Source organism: Carcharodon carcharias, chromosome 12 (genome assembly GCF_017639515.1).
Source record: "Carcharodon carcharias isolate sCarCar2 chromosome 12, sCarCar2.pri, whole genome shotgun sequence".
Lineage (NCBI taxonomy): Eukaryota > Metazoa > Chordata > Chondrichthyes > Lamniformes > Lamnidae > Carcharodon > Carcharodon carcharias.
This window is the reverse complement of record NC_054478.1, coordinates 113,070,604-113,090,717: the sequence shown is the minus strand read 5'-3', so window position 1 is coordinate 113,090,717 and position 20,114 is coordinate 113,070,604. Positions and strand designations below refer to the sequence as shown.

Sequence of the window (20,114 nt, the reverse complement as noted above, 5' to 3'; positions counted from 1 at the left end):
ATGGGACAAAGACAGTAGAAAGGAAGGATCTTAGCCCAGAAAAGCAAGGAAGTGGAATCAGTTTGATTGGAGCTAAGAAACAAGGGGTAGAAAACATTGGTGGAATTTTTTTTAAAATATATAGGCCCCCTGACAATGAAGGCAGTGTAAGACAGAGTATAAACCAAGAAATTGGATGCACATGTAATGTGGGTAATAGTTATCATTCAGTCTTCATATAGACCGGGCAAAATAATTTACAGTTATAGTGAGCAGGGCAAGTTCGTGGAATGTATACAAGATAGTATTCTAGATCAGTATGTTGAGGAACCAATAGGCTATTTTGGAATTATTACTGTTCAATGAGTAAGGATTAATCAATAACTGTGCGTAAAGGGGCCTCTAAGGAAGAGTGATCAGAGTTTTATATTAAATTTGAAAGGTTAGTTAAGTCTGAAACAAAAACATAAGTTGCTGGAAAAACTCAGCAGGTCTAACAGCATCTGTGGAGAGAAAGACAGAGTTAACGTTTTGAGTCCATATGACTCTTCTACTGACTCGAAACGTTAACTCTGTCTTTCTGTCCACAAATGCTGTTAGACCTGCTGAGTTTTTCCAGCAACTTTTGTTTTTGTTTCAGGTTTCCAGCATCTGCAGTATTTTGCTTTTACCTTAGTTAAGTCTGAACTAGGATTTAAACATAAACAAAGTAAACTACATAGGCATGAGGAATGAATTGCCTAATGTAGATTGGGAAACCGCATTAAAAGATATGACAGTAGCCAAGCAATGGCTAGATTTCTTTTAAAAAAAAATCAGACATTTTGCAACAAATATACATTCCTTTAAGACACAATAATCCCACAGAAGAAATGGCCCAACTGTGACTAACAAAAAGAGTTAAAGACAGGTATTGGGTCCTAGGATGATGCTTATAATGTTGCCAAAAAAAGAGTATCATCAAAATGAGGTATTTTTCAACTCAAAAAAGGAGAGCCAAGAATTTGATAAGAAAAAAGCAAATATGAAAATAGACTAGCAAGCATCATAGACAGATTGTAAATGGTTTTTTAGACATATAAACAGGAAGATTAATGAAAGCAAGTGGCAGAGACAGGTAAAATTATAATGGGAAATAAGGAAACAGAAGACACATTAAACAAATACTCTGCCTTCATGGTAGAAGACACAAAAAATAATCCAGAAATAAAAGGGAACCAAGGGTTTAGTGAGAGAAACATGAAGAAATCAAAGTAAAGAAATAGAAACAGGAGAAATTAAAAGGCCTCAAAGGCAACAAATCTCCTAGATCAGATGACCTTTATCCAAACATTTTAAAAGAGGTAGTGAATGCATTGGTTCTGATCTTCCAGAATTCCTTAAAAGTCTAGAACAGCTCCCAAGGTTGGGAAGGTAGCAAACATAATGCCGCTATTTAAGAAAGAATGGAGAGAGAAAGTGGGGAACTGTAGGCCAGTTAGCCACATCAGTAGTAGGCAAAATGTTGAAACTTAGGTAAGAGGTAACTTAGATAATCAAAATATGATTAAGCAGAGTCAGCATAGATTTACCATAGGGAAATAATGTTTGACAGATCTATTACAAGTTTTTTGAGGATGTAACTAGAAGATGGATAAGGAATGTAGTGTATTTGAATTGGCAAAAAGCGCATTCGATAAGGTGCCACACAAGAGTTCATCACACAAAATGAGCACTCATAGGATTGAGGGTAAATTGTTAGCATGGATTGGATTCTGATGTAAGGTCACGACCTGAAATCTTATCTCTGTTTCTCTCTCTATAGATGTGGCCAGATCTGCTGAGGATTTCCAGCATTCTTGACTCCCAAATACTCCCCAGTATTCTGTTTTTGGATTATAGTTTGCTGAATACTTTGGTAAGGGAGGAGCCCCTAAAATGATTCTTTGGGTTTCAGTAAATTTAAAATCAGCTTCAACAGTCAAAGACAACAGGGTCTTAATCCTTATGTAAAAATGTAAACAAGCACAACATTTTAATTAATACTGTGATAGTGCATGGCATGTCCAAAAACAGAGGTCCTTGATTATTATATGAAATAATTAAAAAATCTATCATTATTACAATATATAATAAAAGAACTCATCAATCTGTTGGTGAACCTTTATTCTTGAGGACATGATCAGTCCAAGGTACATTCATGAGCTTGTCTAGATGCCAATGGTCAGATGCCAGGCCTGCATCTGGCTTCCTGCAGCTTCAGACACAACTAGCTCCTGACTTGATCATCTTTCAGTGATTTCCCATTCTCAGTCCCAGTTCCCCCCCAGCTCCACTCCAATGAACTCAGGCTGGCAGTCTGCCCCTCACCACTTTGAGCTCTACTTACTTTTTCAGACTTAACTTTGCCCTCATACCTGAAGGTCTGCACAAAGCCTTATTTCAATGTTACTTCTTAGTAAAAAAAAGTAAAGTAAGTTATTGGCGCAGGATGGTATTATTATAAATTTAAAATTACATTAAAATATTAGTATATTAGGAAAGATTGAGACGCTGAAGAACCCAAAAGAGCATAAAAGCAATTGTATGGAGGAAGAGAAAGGGGCCATGTAGAGCAGAAGTGGCTCAAAGCTGGGAATAAAAGCTACAGGGAGCAAGTGGAAAGTAAAGAAGGCAAATCTAAACCATAAAAATACGAAGTGCATGAGAGGAAATATGCAACAAGGGGAGGGACTTAATAGCTAGAAAAGAGGGCACTTAAAAAAAAGGCTTGAATCATGCTGAATAGCAGACACATGCCAGTGAGCAAACATAGACACAAGTACCATGCAACATACTTTAAGGAAGCTATGTGACTACCTGCTGCAGCAGACCAGAAGCAGTGGGATGCAAATGTGGCAACACTCCTTTAACTATCTAAATAGCAACTGATGGATGAATGGAGCCATGAGGCAAAGTCTCTCTGCTAAGGTTCTGGGTGCACACCGACTGAAGTAGGAGCTGGGGCCTGATACTATCAGTGGCCTGTTGCGCAACAATGCAATTGGTGTGTTGCAAAATACCACATCTGTCGGAACATTGCATGGCTCAAACATCTATTAATCTTAAACAGATGAGAAACACACCAGGAATTATAAGTATAACCTGGTTATTGTGTGACAAAAGGGAAAAGATGCTCACAAGAGAAATGCAAATAAAGCTGCTCAGTCTCATTTTCTTCAAATCCATAGGCTTTGTCACCGAAATAAAGAACAGGGAGATCTATTTTGTATTTACATTATTTGGTCACCTCATCGCTGATTGATGTATAAAAGGGTCAGATACATTTTGGTGTCTCTCAATTTCAACAATGCAAATTACCGTGTGGTTATATGTCCATTTCTAATCAACCAGTTCACCAGTTCCTTTCCTACTATGCAATTAGGATAAGTTCGCAACCAGTATCGATGGTCCTGAAACTCCATGCCAGTGCTGTGATGGCATATTTTCTTCCAAAGGTCTTTTAGTTGAACAGAGTCCTAAAAAGTAAATTAAAAATTCAAAGATGGATTGTAAAATAACAAAAATATTTGAACACTCCTTCATAGTAGATGATAGATATATATATATATATATAGATTTTTTGAAAAAACTTGCATTTACATAGCATCTTTCATGAGCACAGATGCCTCTCAGCTAATGATGTGTATTTGAACTGCAGTCACTGTTGTAATGTAGAATTGCGGCAATCAATTTTCATATGGCAACTTCCATAAAACAGCAATGTCACAATGACCAGATAATCTGTTTTTCTGATATAGGTTGAGGGATAAATATTGGCCAAGGTATCTTTTATGTTCACCTGATAGGGTAGATGAAGCCTCAGTTTAACACCTCATCTGAAAGCTAGTGCAGCAGAAGTACTGCACTGAAGTGTTAGCCCTGGTGCATCTAAGACCTGCAGTGGCACTTGAACCCATAACCCTCTGATTCAAGAGTGCTATCAAGTGAGCTGCGGTTGACACACAAAGTTTTGCAAAACAAAGTAAAAAAATTTTAAATAAAATGATAGGGCTGCAGCTCCCTACAGACAGTGCTTAATTGTAGCCAGGTTTTTAAGGGAGATGCACAGCAATGCTATTGACAGAAATCAATACAAAACATTATGTGTCAGTACACAAATATATTTGGGCATGTTAGGAACTAAAGAAGCAAGAATGATTTAAGTAAATGAAAATGAACAAGGAGAAAACAAAACTACATTGAGTAACCACAGCAATTTGCATTATATTACTTCACAGATAAAACATTTTGTCTCCCACGTCTTCTCTAACTTCCAGAAACCATTAAAATCCAGGTTGTATGAGTACCAGAAGAATCTTTCTTTCATCTTCATTGGGGTCTGTTTTAACATATGCCCGAGAGGCTTGAGGACTGATAGAGCTGTCATATGAAGGAACCATGGGTGAAGCTGACCGGTCCAAAGAAAGATTGGTGATGCTTGCAGACCTGTACATAAAGGAAAATAAAATCATCATAAACAAAAGTGTTAATACTTGAAACTTTTGTAACATCCGTCACAGAAAACTTTACAAGCCTGTGCCATAACAGGGAGAAATCCATCACCCTTACAAGATTTGATGACATGATTTCTTGAGGCTTTTCTTTTCACATAAGTGTACGTTCCTAAGTGACACTAATTCTTTTCTCAGTGAAATAAAGGAATGCACAGCATAATGGAAAAAACTGCTCCAAATCAGTTGTATTGAATATCACAATAATAGCTATGCACACTTGATCTTTCCAAAAAAGGGCAGAATAGAAACTGCTGGACTGGCATAAGAAAATGTTTCCTGGAACTACAGCTTTGTTTTTTTCTTATTTTCTGCTCTCTTGAAAGTGGTAACTCATTCCTCTTACATCTCGCTGAAGTGACCATTCTAAAAGGAGCCAAGGTAGAATGTGAACAGGTTTCTTAACTGTGGAGATCACCAAGTCAATTATACAGTCACGCTGCATATACCCTTGTCCAGTTTGAGAGCCCATTTTCTTTCCACAATTCATGCCTAGATAAATGAAGGCCAATTATAATGCCTCAACTGTTTTACAGCTTGAAATCAGTTAATACAGTGGAGACAGAGAGCACAAGCACAGTCAAGCCTTTATTTACAGACTATTGGGTAATCTTGATTGGTTGTACAAGCCATCAGGTGACTTCACTTCTGTAGTGCAGTGGTTCGCCTAGGTTCGCGAAAGGTTCTCGGTTTGAAACCGGGCAGAAGCATTTTGATTTCTGTGTCTGAAACTGAAGATGGTTGATAAGAAGAAACCAGCTCCCAAGAAGGGAGCCAAGAAAGCCTTAAAGAAACCGGCAGTAAAGGACGGCAAGAAGCGGCAAAGATTGAGGAAGGAGAGTTACTCCATCTACAGTGATGAAGCAGGTTCACCCCGATACTGGCATCTCCTCCAAGGACATGAGCATCATGAACTCTATCGTGAACGATATTTTCGAGCGCATAGCGGGCGAGCTTCCCACCGGCCCATTACGACAAGCGCAGCACCATTAGCTCCTGAGAGATCCAGACTGCAGTGCGCTTGCTGCTGCCCAGGGTACTGGCCAAGCACACCGTGTCAGAAGGGACAAAGGCGATGACCAAGTGCACCAGCTCCAAGTAAAACCCCATAATGGACTGAAAAACATTCAAAAACAGGAGGGTGGGTCTTTTAAGTGAGGTGGGACAGCTATATTGAAAGTGTTGGTCAAAAAGCAAATTATTTTAACAGCAACATCCAACCATTATATTTGAGAAAGTGCAGGGATTGCTCCAAAGAATTAGTTTTACAGATATTTTGCAGATTGACATTTTTGGGAAAGGCGCAAGGTAAGGGGAGCTTTTAACATTTTCTAATCACATCCTTCATTTTAAGTGGTAAGAATATCTCAGTGGTAGGGAAACTTCTGGAAGCTATAATATGGGATAAAATCAATAAATGCTTAGACAAATGCAGAATAATAAAAGAAAGCCAGCATGGATTCATTAAGGGAAAATTATGTTTAACTAAATTGGAGTTTTTTGAGGAGATAACAGAAGGTTGATAAGGGAAACGTTGTTGATGTGGTGTATATGGATCTTCAAAAGGCATTTGATACAGCGCCACACAACAGATTTGTGAGCAAAATTCTAGCTCATGGAATAAAAGGAAAAGTAGGCACTTGGATAAGAAATTGGCTGAGTGACAGGAAAAAAAAAGAGTAGTGATAAATGGTTGTTTTTCAGATTGGAGGAAGGTTTGTAGTGGAGTTTCTCAAGGGTCAGTGTTGGGGCCTTTGCTCTTCCTGATATATATCTTAATGACCTAGACTGTGGTGCCCAGGGCTTGATATCAAATGTTGCAGATGATATGAAGATTGGAAATGCTGTAAACTGTGATGGGGATAGTCATGAACTTCAAAAGGACATAGGCATGTTGGTGGATTGTGCAGACAAGTAGCAGATGAAGTTCAATGCAGAGAAGTGTGAGGTAATTCATTTTGGCATAAAAATATGGTGAGACAGTATAAAATAAAGGGAGAGCCTCTAAAAGGAGGTTCAGGAACAGAGGGACCTCAGTGTATAGGTCATTAAAGATGGCAGGGAATGCTGAGAGAGCAGTTAATAAAGCATATAATATCTTAGGCTTTACTGATAGGGGCATTGAATACAAGAGTAAGAAAGTCATGTTGAACTTGTTTAAGACACTAGTTAGGCCTCATCTGGAGTACTGCATCCAGTTCTAGGCGGCAGACTTGAGGAAAGATGTGAAGGCATTGGAGAATGTACAGAAGAGATTCACAAGAATGACTCCAGGGATAAAAAACTGTAGCTATAGGATAGATTGGAGAGATTGGGGCTCTTTTCCTTGGAGAAAAAACGGCTGAGAGGAGACTTGATAGAGGTATTAAAGATCCTGAGGGGTATGGACTGGATAAATAGGGAGAAACTGTTCCCACTCAAGGGAACTTCAACAATTAGAGGACACAGATTCAAAATAATTGGCAAAAGGAGCAAATGTGACACGAGGAAATTTTTTTCACCCAGGGTGTGGGCGGAGTCTGGAACAAACTTCCTGAAAGGGTGATGGAGGCAGGCTCAATTGAGGTATTCAACAGGTAATTAGATTGCTACTTGAAAGGAGAGAATGCGCAAGGTTATGGGGATAAGGCAGGGGAGTTGGACTTGGTGTAATGCTCTTTCAGATAGCCAGTGCAAACTCGATGGGCTGAATGGCCTCCTTCTGTGCTGTAAAGATACTGTGATACTTCCCCAGTGAAAGCAAAGCAACATTATTTTTCATGCTAGAATTTAAGGTCATGAGATGTAGGGTATCAAAGACCTGTGAAGCAACAAATTCAGATCTCATACGCATCATAAACTGCTTACGCATTGAGGCACCCTACATGAATCAGCTGATGGGGTAAATTCTTCCTTAAAGAGCCCAGCTGCAAAAGAGGGCAGAAGATACTTATGGGTATTGCAGGAACATGTGAGGTACATGCTTTCAATCTGCAATTTTAGACATTGCAGCTACTCCAAACTAATTGTGTTATTTCACAATTCAAGTAAGTGGTCAAAACAAATAAAAGAGCATGTACATTTTTGCACTTGGCCATCTGAAGTTATCACCATATTAAAATAATGAAAAACAAAGTTAAAGAGAAAAAAAATCACTACAATAGGTTCTCATTTTTTGAATCCAAAGGGGGAAAAAAAAGTCCATGTAAGGTTTCTGTGTATCACTTGGCCTTAGCAATATGAAATAAGAGTGAAGACCCAAAAAGGGGGGTAAAGGGAGAGATACCTAAGCAGATGCAGACGAGACAGTTCAAAATCTAGAAATGGGGGAGCACTTCATACTAAAAACATTCGCTCTTTCCATCCTTTCTTGCTACACTTTCCCGCTTCCTCAAAAAAACTCTTCAACAGGCATGATAATTCAGTGTTAATTCAACAGTATTGCTCCACTGACCATACAAAAGACAACAAAAATGCAAGAGTAGTATATTCTTATTGGTCACATTTTCAAAATATTTCTTAGGGAAGAATTTTCCATCCATCGGGGGCTGGGGGGAGGGGGGGGAGGGGTGTTTAGTGCGGGGGCGGGCGCGGACCCGAACGGCGCCCCTGATCGGGTCTGTGCTGCCATTTTACATGGGTGGGCCAATTAAGTCCCTTCCAGCGTGACACACGCCAGGAAGTGCTGAGCGCTCCATGCGGGCGGGGGGGGGTTCCCTGAGTCGGGGCCTGCATTCTTTTGCGCATGCACACGAAAGAGTGTAGAAATCACCCTGAGGCACCTCTAGATTAAGTTTTAAAAATTTAAATAAAGGAAAAAATTTTAAGACATGGCTCCTCATGTGACAGTGTCACGTGAGCTGGGACATGTCAATGAACTTTTATAAAAATTTTTATTCAATTTATAAACACTTCATGAAACCTCATCTCGCCCATGGATGAGGTTCCATGAAAAATGCGAAGGCCGCCTGGGTTCTTTGCCTGCCCACCAACCTTAAGGTTGGATGGCAGCTCAGTTCATTAATTTAATTAGTTTTTAAATGGCCTTAATAGGCCTTCGGCTGCGTGCCCGCCAAACTGAAAATCTAAATGACGCACAGTGACGTCGGGACGTATGCCCAACGTTACCCCGCGTCAGTTTAGGCCTCGGCAAGCGGGACCTGCCCCCGCTCGCCAATCCGAAAATTCTGGCCTTAGAATGGCTTTAAGATTTGAAAAAAACTATAGAGTTTTGTATTTTTAAAGTTCCCCTTCATGAATTTTTGGAGCTTTGCAACTTATTTGTTCCTCCAGTTAGACCTGTTAGCTAACAGCCAAAAAAATTAAAAACATTGTTAAAAAAATGTTAGAAACATACCTTTTCCGTGCAGGTGACTTTCCTACATCTTCTTGCACAGCAGTGAGGCGTGTTGACAAAGTATTACTCTGTGAATCCTGGCGGCCCAAGCTGATTAAAAGGAAAAGATAATATAATCAATTTCAAAATTAAATTTTTACTGCGCTATCTTAAGTTTAAAATTTAACAGATTTATCACATTAGCTTAAAACTACAAATAAAAAAGCAGCATGGCCCATGTGTAATCATTTCATGAGTCCGCTTCAACCCACATGATAAATTTACAATATTAAACAACACATCACCACACAAAGCAGTTTATCCTTGTTATCATATGGTATATAAGATCCACTCAAAATGTGTATTTTAATGACTGGCACATTATCAGCAGTATCAGTTACTCCAAAAATTTTAGCTGCTTTTTGTAACTGGAATTCTTTACTTCAAACCCAATACAATGCTAAATGTCAGCAGTCTTAGTCTTCTTTCTTGTTCCCTCCTTTCAGAAAAAAATACCTGCTAAAAATTACCTGTTAAGAACTTCTAATCATGGCACCGTGATCAAGCAGAAAGAATAAAAAAAATGGGGGATATCGCTGGCAAGGGAATAAACAGAGTCAGAGGAACAGGAGTATAAAAAGATCTTCAAACATAAAGAGAGGAAATCCAATTAAAAATCAGTTAAAAAGTCTGAACAGTAATACAGTGTCCATAACAAAATAGGGCAGTTGGAGGCAATTATGCAATGAGTGAAACCAGACATCGCGTGGAACTTTCCCAGATGTGCACTAAGTGTGGTAGTCGGTGGGTAAATGACGTTTAACCCATTGGTTGCGCTGGCAGGTTTTCATGCCATATCGTCCCAAACCCGCCACATTATTTATGCACTCCCAGGAAACACGCCATTTCCATGGCAAGCTTTCATGCCATTTCGTCCCAAACCCACCACATTATTTATGCACTCCCGGGAAACACGCTATTTCCATGGCAAACGGGCTCTCATTCGCCCGCCATCACCTCGTAGCTGCATCATGCTGGGCGCCATATTTAAAGTCCAGCCGTGCGCACACATCTCAGTGCTTCTAGCCCACGACTACTGCAAAGAAGACAAAGGCAAAAAGACTGCAGCACCCCACCACCCCGTTCAGCGACACAACACTGGAATGACTTTTGGATGCTGTGGGGTCCTGGTGGGATGACGTCTACCCCCACCCTGGCTGCAGGGTGGACAACAGCCTCACTAATCCAGCTTGGGAGGCAGAGGCAGTGGAGGTCAGTGCCAACAGCCTTCAAAAGAATTCAGCCACCCAGTGTCGCAAGAAGGTGAATGACCTCCTCCATCCCACCAGGGTAAGTCACTCTTTTCATCACTCTCAGCTCTCACACTCTCAAACCCATCACATATCCACAGGGATGTCACTCATGGGACATCATCATTCACTCTCTCACACTCACCGTCATTGCCCTCATCCTGGCCATGGGGCCACTCACCGCCCACACCACAGGCCAGGCATACTTATCATCTGGACTGGCAGACATCCTGCTTACACTTTCTCCATCTCGATTCATGCAGGACAAGCAGGCACTCAACAGGGGTAGATAGCAGATTGGTGGAGGAATGCCTGAAATCAAGGTCCTCACCGATTTTGAATACAGAGCCATCCAGCTGGCCGGCAAATATATGCTCTGGTTCTGTGCTGACAGTGAGGTGGGCAGTGCTCTACCAAGTAAGGGTCCAGCAGTGCAACATTCATCACACAAGCATGCTGTGAGTGACGTGCCCTGTTTCACAGGCCACTGCCATGCACTAATTATCTCCCCTTGTTTCCACAGGCATATCTGGGAAAAAGCCAATGGAGTCGATGACCCAGGGCTTCCAGTCAAGCCCCAAAGAAACCTCTGAAAAGGAATCTGAAGGCACCCTCCTTGAAGTCCCATTACAGCGCTCACCGACACCCTCCACCAGTGCAGAGACACACACCTCAGTGGGGCCCAGCTTTAGAGTAGCCTCGGGATCACAATCTGGTGAGCACATCACACTGTCTGATCCACAGCGGGCAACGGCAGAGACCTCCCTGGCATCTGGCACTCGGAGGGCTGCTGGAGGCCAGAAACTTGCTGAGTCCGAGTCAGATGATGAGCCTCTGGGCTCGGTCATGTCACAGTTATGGAGCTGCAAAAGCAAGCTTGGGAACATCAGGAAGGGAGACTGCTGAACTCCTCAGATTACAAGGCACGTTGGAGGAGTCCGTCTGCCTTCAGGCTGAGGTGATAGTGCCTGCATGCCAGCATACGGAGGTCAACACTGGTAGGGTGGCAGCCACTATGGAGGCCTTAGTCCAGGAGGTTGCCCCTGCACTGCTGTGTGGGCTCAATTCTATCGCTGCACATTAGTTGGCCTCTAACAGTGTATATCTGAGAGGGGTGCCGGGCAGCACGATCTCACTCCAGCTACCCCTTCTCCTCAAGCAGTCAGCCTGGAGTCCCCAGGCACACATACGGAGGAGGATCAGCAGATGCGCAGTCCGGATCCATCCATCCACCCACCCAGGCGACTGAGTGTGTCCAGCCCATCCGATTCCCCTTTTCCTGTGATCTCAACAGGCCACAGGCCGAGGAGGGTGCTACTGCCACACTGCAGGACTCTGAAAGCAGGCCGGGGCCCTCCAGGTCATCACAGACAGGGTCTAGCAGACAGCAGGCTGCCTCCACCTCTGCTGTGGATATCCGGGGAGCACCAAGACATGGTGGCAGGGTTAGGAAAGTTAATAAGAATTAGTTGCACAGCCTGGGCATGGGTTTTAATCATGTGTACATACTGTACACTACTTTCGATAAACTCCCAAGAATGTCTCCTTGCCTATGGCTCCTTCTCCTGACGAGCAGTGTTCTTGTCACTCAGGTGTGAAACTTTTCTACACAAGATAAAAGGCAGGTGTCTCAATCCAGGGCTGCTTCCCTGTACTCTGTGCAATCTTCGAACCAAAATGATGGCTCGGCCTCTCACTCCCTGGAAACATTACTGATGCCTGCACCTCAGTGGTGCTTGATATTGCTGCCAGAATGTAGTGGGCAGGCACCACAGAATTCTGTCAGTCTCTCAATGCTTTCAACAGCTTTAAGGTGGACCTGGCCTCCATCTCTTCAGCTTCTGCGGCCACTAATGCTGTGCTCCTGAAGGGCTCAGGTGCTGCAGGCAGACAAAGGATCAGATGCTTCTAAAGTTTCATGGCTGCATCTCTATATGACCCTGATTGCAGAGAGCAAGCGAGCTGCCCTGAGCCAGACATTCTCAGAAGGTATGTGAAGTTCCAAGGAGTGTCCCCAATGCATGCTGTCATCATCCTCATGCAGTCGAGCAACTATTAGGACATCCACTATGTCCCCATGACAAGAGCGTTCTCACAGAGGCTATCCGCACTGCCATAAACCAGACTGGAGTCAAATGTGCACAGACGCAATATGAGGATACATGGGGTCACCTCATTGGATGTTGTCATCACCCTCCACAAATCTAGCAGCTATGAGGGCCTCCCGAGTGCAACCACCTCGTCTAGCCAGTGCGAGGGACTCATCCTCATCATCGTCGCCTCCGAGGACCTCCTCACCCTCATCCCCGTTGGCATCCTCTTCATTGGAGGAGACCTCCAGTTCCTCCATCTCCTCCTCAGCCAGCTCGTCTTCCTGTTGCAGCGCCAGGTTGTAAAGGGGGCAGCAGACAACAACAACGCATTACACCCTCTGTGGACTGTATTGGAGGGCTCCACCAGGCCAGTCCAGGCACCGGAAACCTCATCTTCAGTATCCCGATGGTCTGCTCCGCCCGAGAAGCCATCACTGCAGCTTCTGTGGACCTTGGAAAATTTCAGAGATCTATGAGCGACTGAGGATGTAGGAGTCGTGCACAGTCCCTGGGAATTGTGCAAACACCTGCAGGTTGCGTTTCTGGTGGTCGCACACCAGCTGCACATTCAATGAATGGAACCCCTTGCAGTTAATGTAGCTCACTGTATGTTGCGGCGGAGATCTGAAGGCCATGTGAGTGCAGTCGATCGCACCCTGCACCTGTGGGAAACACGAGATCGGGGCAAATCCAATTGCTCTTGGATCCTGGCTGCCCTGGTCCTGGGCGAAATGCACACAAGTTGTGTGCCCTCACAAAGGTTGCATCCGTGACCACATGGGTGTATTTGTGGGTGGGGGCTTGTGAGATCCCACAGAGGTCACCTGTGGAGTCCTGAAAGGAGCTGCTGGTTTAAAAATTGAGTGCCGTGGTCATTTTCACAGCCCCTGGCAATGGGTGCCCTTCAAGTCCTTGTGGTGCCAAATCCTGCAGTAGCTGCTGGTGTAAAAACTGAGTGTCGTGGTCATTTTCACAGCCCCTGGCAATGGGTGCCCTTCAAGTCCTTGTGGTGCCAAATCCTGCAGTAGATGTGATCAGTTTGCTAGGCATGCGCAGTCTTCAGCGACACTGGTTCTTGGTCATCTGCAGGAATGACAAGCAGTGTCTACAGACCCTGGTGTCGCTAGGCATCGACCAGCGATGGACCTTCGGCAGTGTGTGCGGGAGACCCAGCCGCCCCTTCTTCCTGAAGTTGTCTGTGCAGCCAGGAGCCTCAGTCGCTCTCTCCAGGCCATCAGGCATGCAGCTAGTTCACCAGGCTCCATGACCCTGATGTACTCCTACTGCAGGGTTAAAGTCAGAGACACATGGTTAGCGTGGCTATACAAAGGACTTGTCCTGGCGAAGTCTGAAGGCCCCTTAAAGCTTCCCAGAGAGTGCTGCCCACCACTTGGATGGCCTAAGTTTAGTGTGCTGCATAGCTGCCTGAAAAACCACTACCTCTGTCCCACTTCACCAGATCGATTGGCAGCAGCTTTGTTCATTGGACTGCATGCTGTGCTCTCGGTTCAGGTGCAGGCATTCTCCTAACTCACTCTGCAAGGCTGCACCGTTAGCTCGAGCTATGGGAGAGACTGGTCCAAACTGGGATGTGGACATTGCAAGGGTCTGTGAGCACCTCCAGCAATGACAGCTCCATGGCCAGCTTTAGCAAGGAGATTGTACAATGTGTGCAGTTGTCCAACTGTTCTGCAGTCCACTAAAATGCTCATGACTTTGCAGTGTGCTGGGGGGGGGGGGCGAGTTTGTGTTTGTGTGTGTGTGTGAAAGTGAGTGAGTGAGTGAGAGAGAGAAAAGCTTTGGAGCACATGGTCGCACTTTGATGCCTCTGCATTGCTTGAGTGGACAGGTAAGCTAGAAGCCAGACTCCAATCATATCCATGTGGCTTGAACTTTCTCAGTTGCGGAAGAATAGTCACTGTATACAGGTTTCCCTAATGTGTGGCCACTTTCCTCGCCCACTCTACCCCACCACCCAAATGCTCGTGTGCTATAAGACCAAGATGTAGGAGCAGAAGTAGGCCATTTGGCTCATCAAGTTTGCTCTGCCATTCAATGAGATCATGGCTGATCTGATAATCCTCAACTCCACTTTCCTGCCTTTTCTCCATAACCCTCGACTCTCTTACTGATTAAAATCTATCTCAGCCTTGAACATGCTTAATGGCCCAAGAATTCCACAGATTCACTACCCTCAAGAGAAGAAATCCCTCCTCATCTCTCTCTTAATTGGGCGACCCCTGACTGAAATCATGCCCCCTGGTCCTAGACTCTCCCACAAGGGAAAACAACCTCTCAGCATCTAACCTGTCAAGCCCCCTAAGAATCTTATTTGTTTCAATAAGGTCACCTCTCATTCTTCTATACACCAATGAGTACAGGCCAAACCTACTCAACCTCTCCTCATAAAAAAATCCCTCTATACCTGGGATCAACTTAGTGAACTTTCTCTGGACTGCGTCCAATGCCAATATACTTTTACTTAGATAAGGGGGTCAAAACTGTTCATTGTATTCTAGGTATGGTCTAACCAGTATAGTTTTAGCAAGACTTCCCTATTTTTATACTCCATTCCCTTTAAAATAAAGGCCAACATTCCATTTGCCTTCCCTATTAACGGCTGAACTTGTATGCTATCTTTTGTGGATTCATGCACAAGGACCCCCAAATCCCTCTGTGCTGCAGCTTTCTGCAGTCTTTCTCCATTTAAATAATATTCAGCTCCTCTATGCTTCCTGCCAAAAGTACATAACCTCACATTTTCCCACATTATATTCCATCTGCCACATTTTTGCCCATTCACTTAACCTATCTATATCCCTCTCTGGACTCTTTGTGTTATCCTCATCACTTGCCTTCCCACCTATTTCTGTGTCATTCACAAACTTGGCGATAGTACATTCACTTCCCTCATCCAAGTCATAACTATATATTGTAAATAATTGTGGCCCCAACGCTGATCCCTATGGTTACAGGTTGCTATCCTGAAAATGTCCCCTTTATCCCAACTCTCTTTTTTATTAGTTAGCCAATCCTCTATCCATGCTAATATACTACCCCCAACACCATGGGCTCTTAGCCTTATGTGCAGTAACCTTATCGAATGCCTTTTGGAAATCCAAATATATTACATCTACTGGCTCCCCTTTATCTATCCTATTTGTTACCTCCTCAAAGAATTCTAATACATTTGTCAGGCATGATTTCCCCTTCATGAAGCCATGCTGACTCTGCTTGATTATATTATGCATTTCTAAATGCTCTGCCATTACATCTTTTATAATAGACTCTAACATTTTCCCGATTATGGATTTTAAGCTAACTGGCCTATAGTTACCTGTTTTTTGTCTCCCTCCCTTTTTGAATAAGAGTGTTACATTGGCAGTATTCCAATCCTCTGGCACTTTTCCAGAATCTAAGGATTACTACCAGTGCATCCACTATTTGTGTAGCTACTTCCTTTAATATCCTTGGATCCAACCCATCAGGTCCATGGACTTATTGGCCTTTAGCCCATTAGTCAGCCTAATACTTTTTCTCGAGTGATTGTTACTGTATTTATTCCCCATCCCCTGCCGTTTTTGCCCCTTGATTATTTAGTATTTTTGAAATGCTATTAGTGTCTTCTACCATGAAGACTGATGCAAAGTATTTATTCAATTCCTCTGCCATTTCCTGGTTACCCATTATTTCCCCAGCTGCATTCTCTAAGGGGCCTATGTTCACTTTGGCCTCTCGCTTCCTTTTTATATATTTAAAGAAGCTCTTACTGTCTGTTTTCATATTATTTGCAAATTTACCCTCAAAGTTATTTTCTCCGTCTTTATTACAGTTTTGGTCATCTTTTGCTGGTTTTTAAAATTTTCCCAATCCTCTGGCTTACCACTAATCTTTGCCACGTTGTAAGTTTTTTCTTTCTAAACTTAACTTCCTTGGTTAACCGTGGTTGGTTTATCCCCTTCCTAGAATCCTTCTTTCTCACTGGGAAATATCTTTGTTGAGAGTCATAAACTATTTTCTCAAAGATGTGCCATTGTTCATCAACCGTTTTTTCTGCTAAACTCCTTTCTCGGTCTACTCCAGCCAGCTCTGCCCTCATTCTGTTGCAATTACCTTTATTTAAGTTTAGCACAGTTGTTTCCAACCCAAGTTTCACACTCTCAAACCAAATGCTAAATTCTACCATGTTACGGTTATTGGCTCCGAGGGGATCTTTTCTTCTGAGATTATTTATTAAACCTGCCTTGTTACACACTACCAGATCCAAAACAGCCTGACCCCTGGTTGGATCCACAACATTGTTCTAGGGAACTGTCCCGAATATACTGTATGAATTCTTGCTCATGGCTACCTCTACCAATTTGATTTTCCCAATCTAAATGAAGATTAAAGTCACCCATGATTAATGTACTGCCATTTTTACATGCCATCATTATCTCCTGATTTATTCTCTACCCTACAGTATAGCTACTGTTAGGGGGCTGCCCTTGCCCACCCCCACCCCTAACAGATCACCTCAAAGGCTGGGCTCCCCTCAACTCTCCCCAACCTCCACAGGTCACCTCAACGGCTGGGCTGCCCTTAACCCCGATCCCCCAACGCCGCTCAAGCTTGAAGTCCAACAGGCAGCCCTGGTGAGCACTGTACAACGTTACTGTGTAATCACCTCCAAATTCCTCTAAAAGTACAGGCCGCCAAGCGCATGCCTTTTTTGTGCCATTGCGAAACATGTTGGTGGAAACGGGGGAAGAGATGATTCCGACGGGCTGGCCTGGTAATTATATGCTGATGTATTACAATGAGGCTCCCAACATCTGATGGCGGAAAACGCGGCCTGCCATCGCTTGGCTGAGCGGACCATTGCGAACTGGTTTCAGGACGGTGTGAAACCAATCACGGCACATTGTCTGGTCATGCCACCAATCATGCCCGACACTGGCGGGCACAGAAAATTCTGCTCAAAGTTACAGAACATTAAGGCTAGTAATTAAACCTTTCAGGATATAACTTATTTAGAAAAAACACAGAGGGAAAAAGATGAGGTGGAGGAGCAGCACTTATTTTTGTTTCCATTCAAGGAATGTGGGCTTTGCTGGCTAGGCTGCCACTCCCTAATTGCCCTTGAAAGGATGGCGCTAAGCTGCCTTCTTGGATCGCTGCAGTCCCTGTGCTGTAGATACACCCACAGTGCTGTTAGGGAGAGAGTTCCAGGATTTTGACCCAGCAACAGTGGTATATTTCCAAGTCAGGATAGAGAGTGGATGGAGGGGAACTTCCAGGTGGTGATTTTCCCATGTATCTGCTGCCCTTGTCTTTCTAGATGATCGTGGTGGAAGGTGCTGTCTAAGGAGCCTTGGTGAGTTTCTGCAGTCTTGTAGATGGTACACACTGCTACTACTGTGCATTGATGGTGGGTGGAGTGAATGTTTGTGGATGGGGTGCCAATCAAGCAGGCTGCTTTGTTCTGGATGGTGTCAAGCTTCTTGCATGTTGTTGGAGCAGCACTCATCCAGGCAAGGGGAGAGTATTCCATCACACTCTTGACTTGTGCCTTGTAGATTGTGGACAGGCTTTGGGGAGTCAGGAGATGAGTTACTCTGACCTGCTCTTGTAACCATAGTATCTATATGGCTAGTCCAGTTCAGTTTCTGGTCAATGGTAACCCCCAGGATGTTGATAGTGGGCTATTCAGTGATAGTAATGCCATTGAATGTCAATGGGCAATGGTTAAATTCTCTCTTGTTGGAGATGGTCATTGCCTGGCACTTGCGTGGCATGAATAATACTTGGCACTTGTCAGCCCAAGCCTGATGTTGTCCAGGTCTTGCTGCTTTAGATCTGGACTGCTTCATTATCTAAGGAGTCGTAAATAGTGCTGAACATTGTGCAATTATCAGCTAACTTCCCCACTTCTGACCTTATGATGGAGGGAACGTCATTGATGGTTGGGCCTAGGACAATATCCTGAGGAACTCCTGAAGTGATGTCCTGCAGGTAAGGTGACGGACCTCCAACAACCACAACCATCTTCCTTTGGGCTAGATATGACTCCAACCAGTGGACAGATCCCCCCCACCACCCCCCGATTCCCATTGACTCCAGTTTTACTGGGGCTCCTTGATGCCACACTCGGTCAAATGCGGCCTTGATGTCAGGAGCAGTCACTCTCACCTCACCTTGCGAGTTCAGCTCTTTTGTCCATGTTTGAACCAAGGCTGAACTGAGATCAGGAGCTGAGTGACCCTAGCGGAACTCAAACTGGGTGTCAGTGAGCAGGTTATTGCTAAGCAAGTGCCACCCTGACAGCACTGTTGATGACCCCTTTCATTATTTTACTGATGATCAAGAGTAGACTGATGGGGCGGTAATTGGCCGGGTTGGATTTGTCCTGCTTTTTGTGTACAGGACATATTACGGCAACATTCCACATAGCCGGGTAGATGCCTGTATTGTAGCTGTATTGGAGCAGCTTGGCTAGGCGCGCAGCAAGTTCTGGAGCACAAGTCTTCAGTACTATATTTGGAATATGTCAGATTCCATAGTCTTTCAAGTATCCAGTGCCTTCAGCCATTTCTTGGTATCACATGGAGTGAATTGAATTGGCTGAAGACTGGCATCTGTGATGCTGTGGGGACCTGTGGAGGAGGCCAAGATAGCCAGAAATGCCAAGTGGATGATCTATGGAAGTGCTTCAGCCTTATCTTTTACACTGGCATGCTGGGCTCCCCCATCATTAAGTATGGGGATATTTGTGGAGCTTCCTCCTGCTCCAGTGAGTTGTTTAATTGTCCACCACCATTCACAATTTGATATGGCAGGACTGCAGAGCATAGATCTGATCCATTGGTTGTGGGATCGCTTAGTTCTGTCTATCACTTGTTGCTTATGCTGTTTGGCACGCAAGTAGTCCTGTGTTGTAGCTTCACCAGGTTGACACCTTATTTTTAGGTATGCATGCTGCTGCACCTGGCATGCCCTCCTGCACTCTTCATTGAATCAGGGTTGACCCCCTGGCTTGGTGGTAATGGTAGAGTCGGGGATATGCCAGGCCACGAGGTTACAGATTGGGTTGAGTACAATTCTGTTGTTACTCATGCCCCACAGCGGCTCATGGTTACCCAGTCGAGTTGCTAGATTTGTTTGAAATCTAACCCATTTAACACAGTGGTAGTTCCATGCAACACAATAGAGGGTATCCTCAACGTGAAGGTGGGAGTTCGTCTCCACAAGAACTGTGCGGTGATCACTCCTACTGATATTAACTTGGACAGATGTGTCTGCGGCAGGCAGGTTGCTGAGGATGAAGTCAAGTATGTTTTTCCCTCACCACCTGCTGTAGACCCAGTCTAGCAGTTATGCCTTTTAGAACTTGACCAGCTCGGTCAGTAGTGGTGCTACCGAGCCTCTCTTGGTGATGGGCATTGAAGGCCCCCATCCAGAGTACATTCTGCACCCTCAGTGCTTCCTCCAAGTGGTGTTCAACATGGAGAAGTACAGATTCATCAGGTAAGGGAGTGGGGGGGGGGGGGGTACATGGTCATCGGCTGGAAGTTTCCATGCCAATGTTAACCTGATGCCATGAGGCTTCATGGGATCCAGAGTCAATGTTGAGAACTTCCAGGGCAACTCCTTTCCGACTGTCTACCACTGTGCCGTTACCTCTGCTGGGATGGTGATGGTGGTGTCTGTAAGGTTTGATTCTGTGAGTATGACTACGTCAATCTGAGACAACTCTCCTAATTTTGGCTCAAGCCCCCAGATGTTAATAGGGAGGACTTTACAGGGTCGATTTTTCCAACAATCGACAATGGTTTCATGGTTGTAATTAGACTTTTAATTCCAGAGTTTTATTGAATTTAAATTTCACCATCTGCGTGGTGGCACT

At 44.0% G+C, this 20,114-nt stretch overlaps 1 protein-coding gene across 3 annotated transcripts in view; it reads right to left on the bottom strand.

The window, feature by feature from the left end:
• The window catches only part of pikfyve (phosphoinositide kinase, FYVE finger containing), a 173,568-nt gene that overhangs the window by 87,896 nt on the left and 65,558 nt on the right, over nt 1-20,114 (bottom strand). For all 3 annotated transcript variants that reach the window (XM_041200720.1, XM_041200722.1, XM_041200723.1), the window contains exons 7-9: nt 8,848-8,937; nt 4,308-4,446; nt 3,319-3,476 (exon numbers count right to left, since the gene is read on the bottom strand). In XM_041200720.1, coding sequence (XP_041056654.1) covers nt 3,319-3,476; nt 4,308-4,446; nt 8,848-8,937 — 387 coding nt within the window. The remainder of the gene's footprint in view (nt 1-3,318; nt 3,477-4,307; nt 4,447-8,847; nt 8,938-20,114) is intronic.